Source organism: Anser brachyrhynchus, assembly GCF_964034855.1.
Source record: "Anser brachyrhynchus genome assembly, chromosome: 6".
NCBI lineage: Eukaryota > Metazoa > Chordata > Aves > Anseriformes > Anatidae > Anser > Anser brachyrhynchus.
Window position 1 is genome coordinate 7105188 of NC_137700.1, and position 17907 is coordinate 7123094.

Sequence of the window (17907 nt, forward strand, 5' to 3'; positions counted from 1 at the left end):
CTATCATTTCAATAACTCCGTATCAAGGGATTATGTTCTCCAGTAAAATTTTTACTACTGTTTGTGCCGTTGCCCTTGCCGTAGGGAATGCCTCGACAAAGTTAGTCAAATGATCTACTATCACGAGCAAATATTTATATCTCCCTACTCTGGGGAGTTCCGTAAAGTCCAATTGAATTTTTGCGAAGGGTCGATGGGCCAATTCCCTTCCTCCCATACTCCTTTTCCTTATGTTTTTGGCATTTACCCTTCGGCAAGTTATACATCCATTAACTATTGTCTTTGCTATATCATATATTCCAATACACATATACTTGTATGCAAATTGGTCCACTAGGGCCTGTACTCCCCAGTGGGATTGATCATGGTATCTCCGTAGCACCCTCACAGCTACTGTGAGGCTGTTAGGCAATACCTCTCTCCCATCAGGTAGCAACCATCTCCCTTCCTTATTTTCCTTAATTCCCATTTGTATCATTTTCCCTTTTTCTTGCACAGTAAAACACAACAAGGGGGAGAAGAAAGTCCCTCCTATCAAAGACATTTGCAAGCCATGTTTGAAACAATTTTTGTAAGGAGGGCTCTCTTCCTTTGAACAATTACATTCTACTCCATCCATCCCCCAATTCTTCCAACACCCATAACAAGGTTCCCTCTTTAAATCCTCTCCACAAGTTGGGCAATCCGCCCTTTTTGTTATTACATAGTTAGTCATGAGGGCTACCCGCTTTGCCTCTTGATCAGCAAGATTGTTTCCCCTTATTTGCGGGGTCAGTCCACACTGGTGACCTTTTACATGTACCACCGCTATCTCTTTTGGCTCCCTAATCGCTTGTAAAACCCTAACAATCAATTCTTGATGAACTAGTCCTTTCCCCTGGGAGTTTATAAGTCCCCTCTCTTCCCAAATTTTTCCAAAGGTGTGTATTACCCCATAAACATATTTTGAATCCGTATAGATGGTTCCTCCGTATAGATGGTTCCACTTCTATCTTTCAATAATTTCAAAGCCCTTAACATTGCATATAATTCACAAGCCTGAGCTGACCAACTCAGACTGAGGGGTCCTCATTCTATGACTCTAAATGTTTTCCCATCTATCAGGGCATACCCCGATTTTCTTTTCCCTTCTATTACCCTAGAGGATCCATCCACATATATCTGTTCCCCATGAGTCAATTCGGTATCTTCTAAGTCCGGTCTTAATCTCGTATGTTCTTCGATGTTGCTGAGACAATCATGTTCTAGATGGCCATTTGTTTCTCCGTAGAGAAATTGCGCAGGGTTTTGTACTGGCGCAGTTTCTAGAGTCAATCTTGGGGAAGAGATCAATATCCCCTCGTATCTCAACAGCCTTGCGTCGGTGATCCATTTGTCTGCTTTTTGCTGCAACACTCCGCGAATGTTGTGGGGAGATATTACTCTAATTTCTCCTCCAAAGGTAATCTTTTGTGCCTCCTCAACCAATAAGGCCGCTGCTGCAATTGCTTGTAAACAGTTTGGCCAGCCTCTAGTGACTGGATCTAGCAATTTTGACAAATAGGCCACAGGCTTTTTACATCCTGCCCATTCTTGTGCCAGTACTCCATACGCAGTTCCTTCTGTAGTATTAACAAACAGGAAAAAGGGCTTCTTTAATTCGGGAAAGCTTAAAACCGGTGGATTCACGAGTTCTTCTTTTAGGAGCATCAGTCGTTCCTCATCCTCTTTTGTCCATTTAAGATGGCCCTCGTTACTCAATTTGTTGTATAAAAATTTTACCTTCCCGCTGTAATCCTCTATCCACTGTCTGCAGTACCCTGTCAATCCTAGCAACTGCCTGATTTGTTTTTTCGTCTCTGGTGCCCTGAGTTCTAAAATACCTCTAACTCTTTCAGGGTCTAATTTCTTTGTTCCTTTGCTTAATAAATGGCCTAAATACTTTACTTCTTCCTCCATGAATTGTAATTTTGCTTTTGAAACCTTTAGTCCCCGTGAGCCCAAAAAATTCAGCAAGTTTATACTTGCCTGTCGTACGATTTTCTCATCTTTCCCCGCTATTAATAAGTCATCTACATATTGGATCATTTTGGTCCCTGGCATTCTATCGTAATCCTCTAGAATTTGCTCCAGGGCCTGGCCAAACAAGTTTGGAGATTCTGTAAACCCCTGAGGTAACACTGTCCACCTTAGTTGCTGTTTCCTGTGAGTGTCGGGATCCTCCCATTCAAAGGCAAAATAATTCCTACTGTCCTCATCAAGAGGACAGGCCCAGAAAGCATCCTTTAAATCTATTACACTGTACCACTTGTCCTCTGGGCTTAATTGGCTCAATAAGGTATGTGGGTTTGCTACCACGGGGAATCTGGTTATAGTTCTCTTATTAATTTCTCTCAAATCATGTACCAATCGGTATTTACCATCCTTTCTTTTAACTGGTAATATAGGGGTGTTGAAAGGAGACATACAGGGTTCTAACAACCCCTGTTGTAATAATCGTTGTATGTCTTCCTTCAGACCCTTTCTACCCTCTTCAGACAAGGGGTATTGTTTTATCCTGATTGGTACTTCTGGCTCTTTGATAGTTACCTTAAATGGTTTAATGTTTAACCTTCCAACGCTCTCCGAGGTATACCAAACCTCGGGGTCTATCTCTTTCTCATCCTCTACCCGAAGAAGACACAGCTTTATTTCCAGTTTCTTTTCTACTACCTCTAGTCCTATGCCTAATTCTATTATCAAATCTCTACCTAATAAGTTATATTCGGCTTCTGGCACAAGAAGCAGATGCCCCGTACCCTTTTTTGATCCCAATTCAATCGGTACCTCTTTTATAACGGGGACCCCAAAAGGCTCCCCTTTTGCTCCTATTACCTGTATTCTATCCTTTGAAGTTCTACATCCTAAAGGTAATGTCTGGACAGTTGATCTTTCAGCTCCCGTGTCTATGAGGAATTCGATTTCCTCGCGCTGGGGGCCCACTCGTAACTTTATCAAGGGCTCACTGTTCCTTTGGGTCCCCAGCAAATAGAGCCCCTGACACCCCTATTCATTTCTAAACATTTTCTCATCCTCTTTCCTCTGTCGGCACTCCCTTTTCATGTGACCCTTCTTATTACAGTAAAAAGAAGTCACATCTCTTCTTTCCTGGGCACCCTTTTTCTCTTTCCTATTCCTTCTAGTAAACCCTTCATTCCTCCATCTTTGTTCATTGCCAGCCCTTCTGGATCCTTCTCGCACCGCTGCCACCATCATTCGCACTTGCTTCTTTTCCTTCTCATCTTCCCTACGAACATACACCTTTTGTGCTTCCCTTAATAATTCGTCCAGACCTCTATCTTGCCAATCCTCTATTTTTTCCAATTTCTTTCTGATATCTATCCAAGACTTAGCCACAAACTGTGTCTTAAGTAATGCTTCCCCTAACGGGGTACCTGGGTCTAACCCACTGTATAATTGCAGACTTTTACGAAGTCTCTCCAACCATTCTGTTGGAGTTTCATCCTTTTTCTGTTGTTCACTGAATGCTTTATTTATATTCTGTCCTCTGGGCACAGATTCTCTGATTCCTTGTATTATGATTGTTCTTAGATCCTGCATGTGGCCCCTGTGTATTGGATCCTGGTTATTCCAGTTAGGTGTCTGCATTGGCCACTTAATATCAGCAGCAGGACCTTGCTGATGTTGCTGGTCCCAAATTCGCATACCTGCTCTCCTTATCATTCCTCTCTCTTCTGATGTAAATAATATTCCCAAAATAGATTGTAATTCTTCCCAAGTATAAATGTTTGGCCCTAAAAACTGATCTACCTGTTCGGCTACTCCTAACGGGTCTTCTAAGAGACTTCCCATCTCCTTTTTAAAGTCTCTAACGTCCCCTGAATTAATGGGGACGGCTACATATCCCATCCCTGGTTGAGGTCCCCCCATTGCAATCTCCCGCAAGGGGTACAACCCTTCTTTAGCGCGACGAGTCTGGCTTCTAGTTACTGGCCCTCGTCTCCCTTGGACCGAGGCACTGTCATCCGAATCCTCAGATTCGGCAGCAGAGGGTGCTGTTGGCAAAGAGGGCACGTAGGGAGGTGGCGCAACTGGGACTTCCAAATCTCTCTTCTTTCCCTTCCCTCCTTTTTCTTTTAGAGGGTATAACTGGGTCCCAGTTTCAAAATTTATCCATAAATGTGCGTATTCGCTTTCCTCTAAACTAAATGGTTCCTTTGAATTAACATAAATATTTAGAGCCTGACATATCCAATCCTCAAAGGAACCGAAAAGGGGCCAAAACACACTGTCCCCCTTTATGGGCTTATTACCCCAGATCTCTACACAATAATGAATCATTTTTACTTTACTTTTTTCCCCGCCTAGAAGGGGAATTACTCCAATTCTTAATCATTAGCCCCAGCGGGCTATCCAGGGGAATAGGAGGAATATTCCTACCGCTATTTCCCCCACCCATGGGACCAGAAGGCTTACTTTTCTTCTGTCCCATCTTCCGGAGTACCTTCACTCACACACACACACACACTTCCCCCTTTTCGTGGCCCAGTCCCTCGCGGGATGTGGGAACCGCACTACCGAGGGGTCCGCACTCGCTTCGGCCGCGATTGGCCGTCTCAGAAGCCGTACTCCGGGATTCCCCACCCTTACCGAACGGATCACCGGCCTATACTTACCCACCCCGTGGGTCTTCGTTCGGTCTTCGTGCACAAAGATTGCTAAGGGTTTGCCGGCTTTATTTGCTTCTGCTTAATTTTTGAGGTTCGTCGGTGAAGGCCTGAATGAGACTTCCTGCTTCGAGGGCCGCCAAAATCGGCGGGGCGCCACCCCCAAAGGGGAGTCCTCAATCAAATTGCCTATCCGAGTCACGGCACCAAATTGTTATGAACAGACTCGCATACGAAGTCGGTCTGTTAATAAATGTTATTAATCACAGAATTTATTAATTAAGTAAGCAAGCAGAAGCAAAACAGCGCTGGGCGGCCGGGGAGTTCCGACTCCGCAGCGGCGCACAATTTTCCTTCTCCGGGGGTGCTGTTTTATAGTATCCGAGTTCCAGCTTGTCCGGGCTTGTTGAACCAGCTGCGGCTATGCAGTCCAAAGGGGGGGGGGGGGCTGCTTCCTCTCTTTGGTGCTCACGCATTGTGCTAATGTTTGGGTGGGGGGGAGTGAAGTAGCAGACAGGATGTCTTGCGATGGGGTATTTCACAGAGTCTTTGTACCTGTTCAAGGATGTTTACCCAACACCCCCCCTTCTTGTTATCTGCCTAATAAGCCTCCCCTTCATTGAGGCAACATTGTGCAACCTTATCTCCCTCGCAGATTCCCAAATTCCTTACAGATAGTTAGCAAATCCCCGCCCTCCCCAACTTTGTCATCATATATCAAGGTTCTATTATGATCAGGAAGCTCTGTCCCAACCTCGTGTAAAATACTATCTATTTTATAACCATCTTATCCCTTTTCTTTTTTTTTTTTTTTTTTTTTTTTTTTATTTCTTTATACAATGAACAAATACATCTTACCCATTACACTCACCAGCTCTAACTGAGATTCTTCACTCACGGCGCCACAGCAAACTCTGCCTGGGCTGCACAACACACACTACACAAGCTACATTGTTTAAGACACACCACAGCTGGAACATTCCTGCCCAACAATGTCGCATCCCACTTCAGGAAGGATGCCGCACGCTCCTAGAAACCAAACCTACCAATCCTGAACAGCTCCCCTGCCAGACAACTCCCCACCTCCTCTTGCCAACCACACTCAGCACACAATTTGCCCTTCAAAAAAAAAGTAAGAACATACACACAAAAACAACTGAGCTCCACAAATGCCAAAAAGCCATGCACACACAACAGCCCCAGCAGGGGTAATCACAGACTTACCCTTTACAGATGAAAAGGTAACTCTGGTATGACCCTGCTCAGTCTCTTGGTAATACTGCGCCTGTGGTCAAGCCTCTTGCAGTGTGTAAACAAGCTCTTTTTAGTCCTCTGGAGAGTTACACAAGAGGTTTGATACATCTCGAGATTAAAATAACCCCAAAACAGAAGCGTAGACCACCGTCCCAAAAACGAGCGAGCTGGCAACCTCTGCTAAATAGCCCTCTATTAAGTGAATTCCAAGCACTTGCAATCTAGAAATCCAGAGACTCTGACCCACCTAAAGAACCCTGCAACTGACAGAAGGAAAAACAAAGCACTTACCCCTAAGAGCAGCCCAGGCAGAAGGAGCTCCCTCATGCCTTGCCTGGGGCCCATATACCATTTGGCCCCGCCCAGCACCCAAACCCAAGCACCTGGGAAAGGGGAGGGGCAAGAAACAACAAAGTAGACAGAGCAGGACAAGCAGCAGCTGTGTTTTTTTTTTTCTTTCATCTGGATTTTAGCTCAACACCATGCAGAGTGCAGACAAGAGAACTGGGGTGTTTCTAGAAGCAGCAATGCCCATGCTTTTGCTTCAACTTTGAATATTGAAAGCTTCTCTCCTCTACAACCCCTTTCTCACGAACCAGGCAGCATTCAAGTGACCTGCTTTGCTCCTATTCTGAAGACTATCACAGTCCACCTTGCCTGTGGCACCTGAGAAACAGAAGAGAAAGCAACCACAGCAGCAATAGCCACAGCACCCTTAGGTCAGTTACTCTCATCCCCTCCTTTACCTCAGCAGCTTACCTACCCCACAGAGCAGATGCTTCCATCTGTTCTCTTTAGCCACTTACAGCACCTCGAAAAGGCAAACTGGAATTTTACTCTATTTGATGTCGTAAAATAACTGCAGTGACAACCGCACCCCAAAAGCAACTGCTACATCTCTTCATCGCCCACCAGAGTCACTCCAGAGGCAGCTCGGGCCATGACATCCTGTATCGCACACTGCGTTTCCGCCTGAACAAAGAAAAACACAGAAGATAAACATTCAGCTGCCACCATTAGCACCCATCCCTCAACAACAGAAGTGACTCCATAGTTCATTTTATCATTTTAAAACAGCAGTCCACTTGCCTCTGTACCTGGAAATTAGATCCAAGCTCAAAAGGAGTAGACAGCATCACCCATGCCACCTGTCAACACAAAAGGACAAAATGACCACTGTGCTTGCAAGCAACCACCTGCCACACCGCTCCTCTGGCCCAAACAGCCTCACCTCAGACCCTCAGAGGGAAACACCTGAACATCTTCCCTTGTGGTGGTTTTACTGGGGTGGGCGACCGAGCTCCACCACAACAGAGCACAGCACTCCCTTCCCTTCCCCCAAAGAGCTGCTCAGGTGGAGCTCTCATATGAGCTCTCATATAGGACACCTGCTGCTCATATACCATTAGGCCCCACCCGGCACCCTGTCCCAATCACCTGGGAAGGAGGAGGGGCAAAGCACAGGAAGGGATAAAGAGAGCAGGAGGACCAGTAGCTGCATTTTTTATTTGGCTTAGCTCAATGATGTGTGGAGTGTTACTAGAAGTAACAATTCCTGTGCTTTTGCTTCAGTTCTGATTATTGAAATGACAATATGAGCAAGTAGGTAACTAAAACTTTTTTTGACTGTAATTAGCTGAAACCTTTCTTTACATAGGTAGAAATAATCTAGGAGTGTAACAGATTACAAACCACAAAAAAGCAATTCAATGTAGTAAAATAACTCACAGGCAAAGTAACATACCTTAGTAGACTATCTAAAAAACAAAAGGCTATGCAGATGGGTCCAAAAAAGCCAACCCAATCAAGATCTGAGAAGGGTACAGACATTCTCAAAAGGAGCAGGGGAAAAAATAGTGGCACAGTACAACCTGGAAAAGACACTAAGCAGATTTAAAAGATCTGTAGGACCTCAGGAGGGACCTGAGAAGAGCACATAGGTCCTTGGAAAGTGGGGGGTGGGGGTTAGGCAGGGACTAGGAATACTAAGTAGAGGAGAAAATGAGTGTTGTGAGCCTGAAGTGTGTACAAGCATCGTAAGGAGGGCGCCTGAGAGGATGGGGAAACAAAGGGAAAGCTGCTTACCTCTGAGAAGTCGTCCTTGAGCTTCGTGCCACGGACATTTGTCTTGCGGGCTTGGCGCACAAGTTTAGGGGTCCCCATACATTGAAGGCTTCTTACCTCTGAGAAGTCCTACATGGCTCCGCCTGCGTTACTGATTTTTTTCGCCAGCAGGTGGTGGCAGAGGGCGCTACCGCCCTCATCCTGAGAACGGCAGACACAGCTTCCCAAACCGTTTTCTCAATAACGGAAGCAGTGCGAACCGCGTGGAAAACCACAAATGAAAACGGCAGAAAAACACACCCCACGTCGTCTCGGGGAGGAAATAACTGCCCTGAGCAACGTGCCCTTCCCAGCTAGGAAGCTGAACAGCAATGTGAAAAACTACGTTTCCCAGCATGCCATGGAAACCAACATGGCCGACAAGACGCTCAAAACCCAAAGACCACGACTCCCGGCATGCTGCGGGGCACGAAGCTTGGCAATTGCTAAAGCGCATGAGCATCTCCTCCGCCTGCAGTACCCCCCTTTCGCCAGCAGGTGGGAGCAGAGAGCGACGCGTCGCTGCAGCGCCTCTTCGCCTACAGCACCGCTCGCTGTTCGGCCACCAGGTGGCACCAGGCGCCGCCACGCCAGCCTGCTCCGTGCATGGGCAGAAGCAGAACGGCAGGCACAGCTTCCCAGGCCGTCTGCTCGTTAAGGGAAGTGGCGGGAGCCACGTGGAACACCACACGAAAACGGCAAGAAAAGGCACCCCTCTCCACTGGCGCGGAGGAAATAACTGCCCATCCTAAATGGCCCTGTGCCGAGCGGCAACATGAAACTACAGTTCCCAGCGTGCTCTGGAAACCAACATGGCCAACCGGATGCCCGGAGCCCAAAGACCACAACTCCCGGCATGCTCTGGGGCAAGATGCTCCCAGCCACCGCCCCAGAGCCAAATCTGTGCTTTCTGACCTGCCGCCTACCCCCCGCGGCTTTCCCTACCCCAGCCGCTGATCCCGCAGGACCCAGCCTCCCCAACACCCTTCCCTCCCCCTCACCAGGGACCCCAGTCCCTCCCTCACCTGCTCCTCCACAGCAGCCGCAACCCAGGTCACGCTCGCCAATCACTCCCTCCGAGCAGACCAGCCCCACCACACCTGGCCCAGGGAGCAAAGACAGCACAGGCCTCCCCCCACCATTGCTGTCCTTACTCCCCCCCCCCCCCAGCCTGCAGCCTCTCCAGCAGGGTGGCCCCCACACCCAGATCGCTTGTCTGTATCCATCAGCTCCCCCATGGACAATGAACACGGGGCCAACCCCCCAGCCCCTGTCCCCTCCACACCCAGGAACCTGCAACCAGCAACACGGCCACTTACAGAGGCCACAAACACAGAGGGCCTTGTGCACACTGAGACCGATACGCTGCACATTTGCTACCCTGAGCCAACGACCTGTCGTGTTTTTGAAAAAATGCTGTACTCTAGTGAACTTTTGCTCATTATATCATCATTATAATATCAAAACACGCCTTCATCCCAAAAGCTCCTTGCCTCCAAGGTGCGACCACCCCTCACTGAGCATGCACTCTGAATTTCTCCTTTGAACAAAAGCAAGATAACTTTTTACCAATCATAACCAAGATATGCCTGACTAGAGTCACTCAAGGACAGAAAATAATCATAGAATCATAGAATATCCCGAGTTGGAAGGGACCCACATGGATCATCGAGTCCAACTCCTGGCACCACACAGGTCAACCCAAAAATTCAGACCATGTGATTAAGCGCACAGTCCAAACGCTTCTTAAACTCCGACAGGCTTGGTGCAGTGACTGCTTCCCTAGGGAGACTGTTCCAGTGCGCGACAACCCTCTCAGTGAAAAACCTCTTCCTGATGTCTACCCTGAACCTCTCCTGCCGCAGCTTGACACCATTCCTGCGGGTCCTATCACTGGTCACTAAAGAGAATAGATCAGCGGACAATGTAAATTGGTTTAAGTGAAAGGGGATGTTAGGGAAGATAACATCACGAAGGATACCTTTCTGACTTCCGGGATCAGTCGATGGGCTGAGCCTCTCTTCCCCTTGCATTGGGATGTCATGGGGTAAGATTTGAACACTTGGTTGTACCAGGTGTCTCCATGGAAACTTAGAAAACTCTAGAGCCTTTGTGCCTTTTAACACGTTAATAGCCAGGACAAGTACCTGTGTATTTCATGCGTGCTCGCTTGCTTTTGCGGACAGTGAATTTATCTCCGGCAATCCAAAGAACCTGTGTCCCTGGCTGCTGTAATAAACTGCCCTTCATTGCATTGTTCCTAGCTGTGATAGTTCTCATTGAATGCGACTAGATCAAGGATGTGCTACGTTATTGGTGAATCCGTGACCGTATTAGTTCAGTAACCTGAATCCGACCAGACCCGTAACAGTTAAGTCAGCTACGCCCCTTAACACGACGGTATTTCATAGGGAAAAACATAAAGCCTAAGATTTCTCATCCCTGAGGCCTTGGGAGGCAGGCAGAGAAGGAACCCGAGACTCTTAGTGTCTCCTGAGAATCGCAGCTTACAGTTACTCCATGTCTTCTGGTCTCACAGGATGAGGCAGAGGTATAATTAATTCCTTCTCCATCTCGCTGGAAAGAGCTTTTCTCCTCTCTGTGACAAAGGAAAAAAAATGTTATGATCTTGGGAGTCATTATACAAAGCCACACTCGGTGAATTCACTATTACAGTTAAGATCATTTTTAATCAAAAACACCTCGGCAGCAATGTTACCCCTGCAAACATAGTGCTGCAAAAAAAAAAAAAAAAAAAATCAACTCAAGATAAAGGAAAGGGCGAGCTAAAAGGACAAATAACGTGACCAAAGGCATCTGCGACAACCATCTGTGGATGGTTGTCCACAGCCCTCGGATTTCATGGTCGTCTTTCCTGACAAACGAATCCTGGAAGACCAGAAAAGATACACAACATGTCCACAAAAACTTTTGGGGAGACTACTGAAAAGAAAAAAAAAAATAGAAACAGCAAGTGGCTAGTATGTCAGCTTTGTAAACAGAGTAACATTAACATACTAGAAATTTCCACGTTATGTGTAGCCCCAAGGTGGTGCTGGGTACATCCACTGATATTAACGGGATGGCACAATATAAGAGATAGTTAATAGACCAGGTACACCTGAGGTGCACAGATTGCATATTCCAGGCAACAAAAAAGGCACAGCACCCAGTTTGGATCAGCCTGCAAGAGTCTGCTGATAGATGAATATATGCAACAAGCAGAGAAGTCTTTTACTCCACAGAATCAGTTTCATTATATATATATATATACATATACATATGTATGTATATATATATATTTATATAGATATACACAAACATTTTGAGCTTTATAACCACTTCAGTAACCATCATTAGCTACACCTACACTTAAAGCCAGGACTACACTTAAGTGATTAAGTAAACATGGAGCCTTATCTGTGAAATGCTGAAAATGCCCCATAACCACCGGGCATCTTATGCACAGCGTACATAATTTTTGCACAAACGTGCATTTTAATACACAAAGAGGGGGGCGAGGCAGACAAAGGTTTTAGAGATGCGTCAAGACCAGAACAACCACTGGGCAATCGCTCAGATGTGCGAAGCTCAGCTAAAACCCACACAATTCCACTGAAGGAAGGAGGCTACCTACTTGTCTGCTTAAAATAACCTCTACAAAGAACATATTACAAAATCAAAAATGAAACCATCGTCCAGCAAAGCAAACATCTGGAATACAAAGGGCTAAAAATGACAGCTGAGGTTTGATTCTTTAGCAATGTCAAAGGTCTTCAGATCCTACTTGACTTCTCGTGGATGGTGGTGTTGCAGCACAGAAATGAGGAGATCGGGAAGATCACAACAGGCCAAACGCGGTGCTGAGCTCCTAAAGGAGCTGGTGGGATAGCACTGAAGAGAGTGAGACAGGCTGTCAGCCTTCTGCATGAGCTGAAGAAAAGGAGCGCAAGTGTCGGAAGAAGCTGTTTCTTCTCATACTTCATTTAATACACATCATCTTTAAATCCGGGACATCTTCTTAGGGAACAGATAAAGAGGTAGAGTTAGCGGCTCCAAGGACACTTCAGCATCTTAGTTCTTTCTGTAGTCAGCTGCTACCCATAAAACCAAACCAGTTAAAATAGAGAGTTATATTAATAATTCTGGATAATAACAAAAGTATGGGATTAAAAAAAAAAAAAACATGCTTGCATGGAAAAGAGGTTAAATTATCTCATTCATTTCCCAATTCCCCTGCAAACTCTATGCTCAGCTCCTCTTCTCTCACTCACCTATCCAAACACAGGGCAGACGTATCAGTTCTCATCATTCTTGGTAAAAAGACATTTTCACGCTTGCTCTCAAATATCATCTCTTTCCAGCACACTTTCCTGCAAGCTATGCTAATTCCTCCAGGCTTTTTAATATATGCTAGAAACTTCCCTGTTTTATCCTAATGACCATCTCGGTGGGAGTCACTGAGCTGCTATCTTTCATTCTGCTGTCTTCACAAATGCAAGTAAAACAGTACTTCAGCGATGCTCTATGACAAACTAGGCAATATGTGCATTGACCTCTTACATAAGGAAGGAAAGAATTCGTAGACAACATCCAGAACGTATTACTTTGTTAGATATCAGAGTGGTGGGGCAGAATGACAATGCTACACAAGACTGTACCTATGCTCCTGGGACTGTACACAGTTTGCTGGAATACAAAAAAAAAAATAAGGTCACTGTGTGGAACAAGTTCACTCACTCCATTATTATTGTGAATGGCAAGAATATTTTAGTAAGCGTTCTTTTAAACTGATAGAAATTTTCAGATTTATCTCAACTTGGCTTCATGAAAACTGAAACTTGCAGTACAAAGATCATTTATAAAAGCTTTAAGCAGCTGACCTTTTTAGGCATGGATTTGGTCACCTTTCTGGTGGGTAATATTCATCTTTCTCCCCCTTCCTCCCCCCCCCCCAAAAAAAAAAAGCTTAAAGACCACAAACTGGGACTTCTTGGAGGTGTGACTCGATTTTTCACCTTACCTAGTATACACTGTTCCTTCGCTATGCTAAGCTTTCACCATGACTGCATAACAGAGTCTCACTGGTATTGTTTCTGTCTGCGAGTTTCACATGACTTCCCCAAATTGAATGAAACGAGCATTTTCCGTTGTGATGGACATCAAAACCAGCGATGTCTCTTGTCAGCTGTGGAGTCCTGCTAGCAGTATCACCAGCTCTCACACAATCCCATCTACCTTTTGGGGTCCACCCCATCCATCCTCAGCAGTGGGAAGTTCTTCCAGAAGCAAACAGACTGTTATTCGTTCCTCGGTGGAGCTGAGGCTCTGCAAGGCTTTGCTTTTTTTCTTCCCTCACTCCCCCTTTATTTCCAAGCTTAAACTTAACACACAAGCTCCTGGGGCTGCGGCAGCAACCCGCAAACCAAATCCCAGCCCCAGCATCCCACAGTCCCCTACTCTCAGGCCCATCAAGCTACAAATGCACACAATGCTACAGACTGCAGTGGGCAGGTCCTTCAGGGCAGGGATGTCATCATCTTTTCAAGTGATGTTCAGCTCCCTGAAAGGGCTGAAATACCACGCCCATACTCACTTCCCCTACTTGATTCACACAGGTGTAGTCAGGGGAGCAGGGCCATGCCAGCACTCCCTGCTCACAAAGCTGACTGCCTACCTCCAGGTTTGCATCATTTCCCTGGATTACTGCTACTTCTGACACATTCCTGCTACGAAAGCATAGCTCAGTGGCATTAAGCAACCAAACGCATGGATTGTGCTGTCTGCAGTATTTTGTCCCACATGCTCCTGCCCCAGGACAGTTATTTAATCAGCTGGTGAGCCCGTGCCTCAAGCAAGCATCTTGCTGGGTAACCAGCTCCTAGCCTTGAATGGACACATGAGAACTTCCAACTTTGTTTCCTGGTACTGTTTGAAGTAAACAAACAATAGGGAAAATCCCTGGAAGAAAAGTCTTCCTTAAGCTGAAGACCTGCAATATCGCAAAACTGCTATGAAATATAACGAAGGCAGAATGATGGCTGAGTCAGCCCACTCTGACCAAATGTCAGTGACCTCCCAAAGGTCTTTCTGTTTGCAGGAGCCCGTTTTTGAGATACTTTTGTGCTGCTACCCTAGTGCATGCTGTGTGTTTCTCAGGCCACCTAAAATTCCTGAAACGCAACAGTTCTGCTTTTCCCACCTATTTATTATTAGTACCATTCTTTCAAGACAGTCAAAAGAAGTAATTTATGTTTTTATTTGGTAGAGAGTGAAATCACTTTCGCTATTATGCTGTCACCAAAGTCAGCTGGAACTATTACAGAATGATAAATGAGAGATAAAATAATTTTTCTTTCTTGGATAGCATTTGCTTCAAATACTCATGCCAGGGCCAGTTTAAGGAATCCACAGATTCCAAGGGAGGGAGGCTTGCCAAAACAGATTCTTTCTTTCTGATAGTTTCTCAATGGAGCATTTCTCCCTTCGGTATTACTGGGGTAAGGACAATGACTTGGATTTCAGAGAAGCAAGGTTTGCAAGGATAGGTAGTATCTTGAGATGGATGAGATTTCAGGGATACAACCTCGATACCTACCAAAACCTAAATTCCACAATGCTGCTTCTGCAATCTGAGGGACATCTTTTGCCACAGGGATATCAGACCAGCGCTGAGGATCACTTCAGGAGTCAGCAGAAGTGGTAACAAGAGAGCTGCATCCCTCTGTGATAGATACCTGTGCCCAAACAAGCTTTCCTTCCGCTCACAGGGGAAAAGACCTGGCGTCCTACAAAAAGTCTCACGTCTACCACTTTGGATGTTCTCAGTCAGCTTGTCTGTGCTTCAACTTCCCTTTGAAGGAAGTGGAAAAGTACATAAAAACCTCCTTCCAGTAGCTTGGCACTGACCTGCAAGCCAGCAGCAGGGCTCTGTCACACTTCGGTCCGGAGAAGAGAAGGCTCTGGGGAGACCTCATTACTACCATTAAACACATATAATGGACTCACAAAAAAGACAGGCAAGGACTTTTTACCAGCGCCTGTAGTGACAGGGCAAGGCAACAGCTATAAACTGAAAGAGGATAGATTTAGATCAAACAAAAGGAAGAAATTCTTCACGATGAGGGTAGTAAGACACTGGAACGGGCTGCCCAGAGAAGTTGTGGAGGCCCCATTACTGGAGGTGCTCAAAGCTGGGCTGGATTGGGCTTTGAGCAACCTGACCTAGTGAAAGATGCCGCTGATCGAGGCAAGGGGGATGGACTAGATGATCTTTAAGTGCCCCTTCCAACCCAAATCACTCTACGATTCTGTGAAAGGAATTGCCTCCCAAGTCTTTCTTGACCAACCAAAACTAGCATTCTGGAAAGCCCTGCAAGCACTTGTTTCATTACTTCTAGGATAATTCTTAAAACTGAAGCGGGACAAAGTTTTGTCAACAAAGGCCTTTGGGGAGACTACTGAAAGGAAAACCAAGCCAAACCAAAAAACTAGGAACAGCAAGCAGCTAGTACGTCGGTTTTGTTAACAGAGTAACACTAACGTACTAGAAATTTCCATGTTATTTGCCCTCTACCTTGAAAATGTCACCCAATTCTGTCAGTGTTCACCATCAGCTTTTTTTTTTTTTTTTTAATTTTCATGTGGACATCTGAGAAAAACATTTCAAGTCCCCGTCACTGAGGGAGAAGAGGAGAGGAAAAAAAAAAAGAAAAACAGAGGGGGGGAGAAGCGCAGCCATTCCTTTCCTCAGTAACATGAGCAAAAAGCTCAGGCACTCGGCAACAACGTGCTTTGAAAAATAAAACACAGAAAAAACTGCACGTTATTTAATCTCAGCTGTAGAGTCACATGTATGTGTACCTGCTCATTTATTCATCTGCCAGTATATTTTGCTACAGAACGTAGAAACTACAAGGTTACTACTGCCTTTTGTAACCGATGGGATCTTCGGTAGTGTTGGTAATAGAAGATGAAATATGCAATATTGCTTAATATGTGTTACATTTGCGATGTACTGTGCCTGGGCTGCGCTTGGAAGATACAAAATATATGTGCAAGGATAGCATGAGAGAATGCACCGATTCATGATGAGGAGTAAGGAGGAGGACTAAAAGAATGCCCAATTTGCAAGACATCTAGATAACAGGGGCCTCTCGGACCCCGGGAACTGGATCAAACCAACCTTGCAGTTTGGACTGAGGCCAAGGGCTCAGAGAGCATGCGCAAGAAGAAAAAGTTAAAAAGTTCAACTCTGATGAAGACATCTTACTTCATCCCAATGACCACCTGGACAACCACCAGAGAGTAATACGCAAGCGCAGAAGGACTGATATGATAATTAGCATATGAAGCGGGGCTAGGTGGAGCTAGGAAATGAATATGCATAGATGTGTTGTGAAACTTAATGCATATGTAATATTTTAGGAGATAAAAGAGAACTGAGTGAACAAATGGGACGAAGTTAGATTTGGGCAGGCATGCCCCTAGCTTCTGGCGCCTAATAAAGCACCTTCATATAATCACTTTGTGGATTATGTGTCTTCGTGAATGCTAACAGTAGGAACAGCTATCTGGAAGAGCCAACAAAATCCCCGTCACACCTTGATTTCACCCGAAAATCGCTACGACTTACCTGGACAGTCGGGACAGACGAGCTGCTCTTTCTCCTGGGAAACCTGCAACTGCAGCACACCAGCTGCAGCTTTTCTTGGTTTAGCTGGTGCGCCACCTTCGCTCGGCAACAAAACCCACAGGGGTCCTAGCGGCGGGGAGCTGCTTCTGCCCTGGTGAACTGCAGAAAAAGGAGAGAACCGGTTGTCAGAACACAGGGAGAGGAAAACCTCTGAGGCGCAGTCCAACGATCAAACACAGCGAGGACCCGCGCCCGGCCGCCGCAGCCGCCACCCCTCCCGGCCCGACGCTCCGGGGAGGCACCCCCGAAGGCTCTCGCTCACCTCACTGCCGGCGACCGCGCTCGCAGCCAGCGACAACCTGCACCTCCCGGCACGCACAGCCTGGCCCCGGCTCGGGGAAAGACCGGCCGCACATCCCGGAGCCCACGTGGCTACCCGGCTCCACACAACTACAGCTCCCAGCATGCCTCAGGACGGAGCAGCCCATCCAACCCAGAGCGGAGTCAGCCAAGCACCCCCGCCGCTCTGCCGCCTCCCGCCCCTCCGCCCCGCTCTCCCCCAGCCCCCCGAAGCCCTGCGCAGTGAAGACCGTGCAGCACACCCGGTCCAGTGCGGCGCGGCACCGACCCCGCCCCGCAGAAGGGCCTTTTCTGCAGAAGCCACCGACCACGTGTCGTCCCGACCACCCGCCCACTTAAAAAATGAGTGTTGTGGGCCTCAAGAGTGCGCAAAGGGCATAAGGATGGCTCCTGAGAGGACGGGGAAACAAAGGGAAAGCTGCTTACCTCTGAGAAGTCGTCCTTGATCTTCATGCCACAGACGTTTGTCTCGCACACTCGACACACGAGTTAGGGGTCCCTGTACATTTGAAGGCTTCTTACCTCTGAGAAGTCTCCCTGGGCTTTCTTCCGCCAGATGATGGCTTTCCCAGGGACTCACCACCATGCCACAGCTGCTCTCCCCACGTGTTTTTTTTTTTTTTAATTTTAGTTTTAGTTTTGTTGCGTGTTCAAAATTACAGTACAATCAAAATCACACCCCACCTGTAGATAACCGCATCTGGTTTTCTACAATGCAGCACAAGTGGCTGTTTTTGATCTGAAAATAACTCCTCAGAACAGTGAAAAAAAAAAAAGATTTAGAACAAAACAAGTAACAATTACTTTAGGAGCATAAGCTCAGGTGGGGAGCTACCACCTATCAGAGCTTCCAGCTGATTCTAATACTTTCTTCTCTCCAATTACAGCCTCTGTTACCAGCCTTCCCTT

General features: G+C 46.4%; 1 protein-coding gene across 48 annotated transcripts in view; it reads right to left on the reverse strand.

Annotated features, from left to right (window-relative positions):
• Nucleotides 1-17907, reverse strand: part of LOC308197502 (uncharacterized protein) — a 31428-nt gene extending 13521 nt beyond the window's left edge. For 12 of the 48 annotated variants that reach the window (XR_013952992.1, XR_013953034.1, XR_013953035.1 and 9 more), the window contains exons 1-4: nucleotides 16961-17189; nucleotides 16639-16797; nucleotides 6998-10602; nucleotides 4656-6872 (exon numbers count right to left, since the gene is read on the reverse strand). Coding sequence is in view for 1 of the 48 variants with exons in the window: in XM_080598022.1 (XP_080454148.1) it covers nucleotides 11990-12023; nucleotides 12665-12692; nucleotides 16639-16797; nucleotides 17425-17584 (381 nt within the window). In the remaining 47 variants the exon portion in view is untranslated. The other 36 variants (XR_013952993.1, XR_013953004.1, XR_013953005.1 and 33 more) reach the window with 31 other exon arrangements.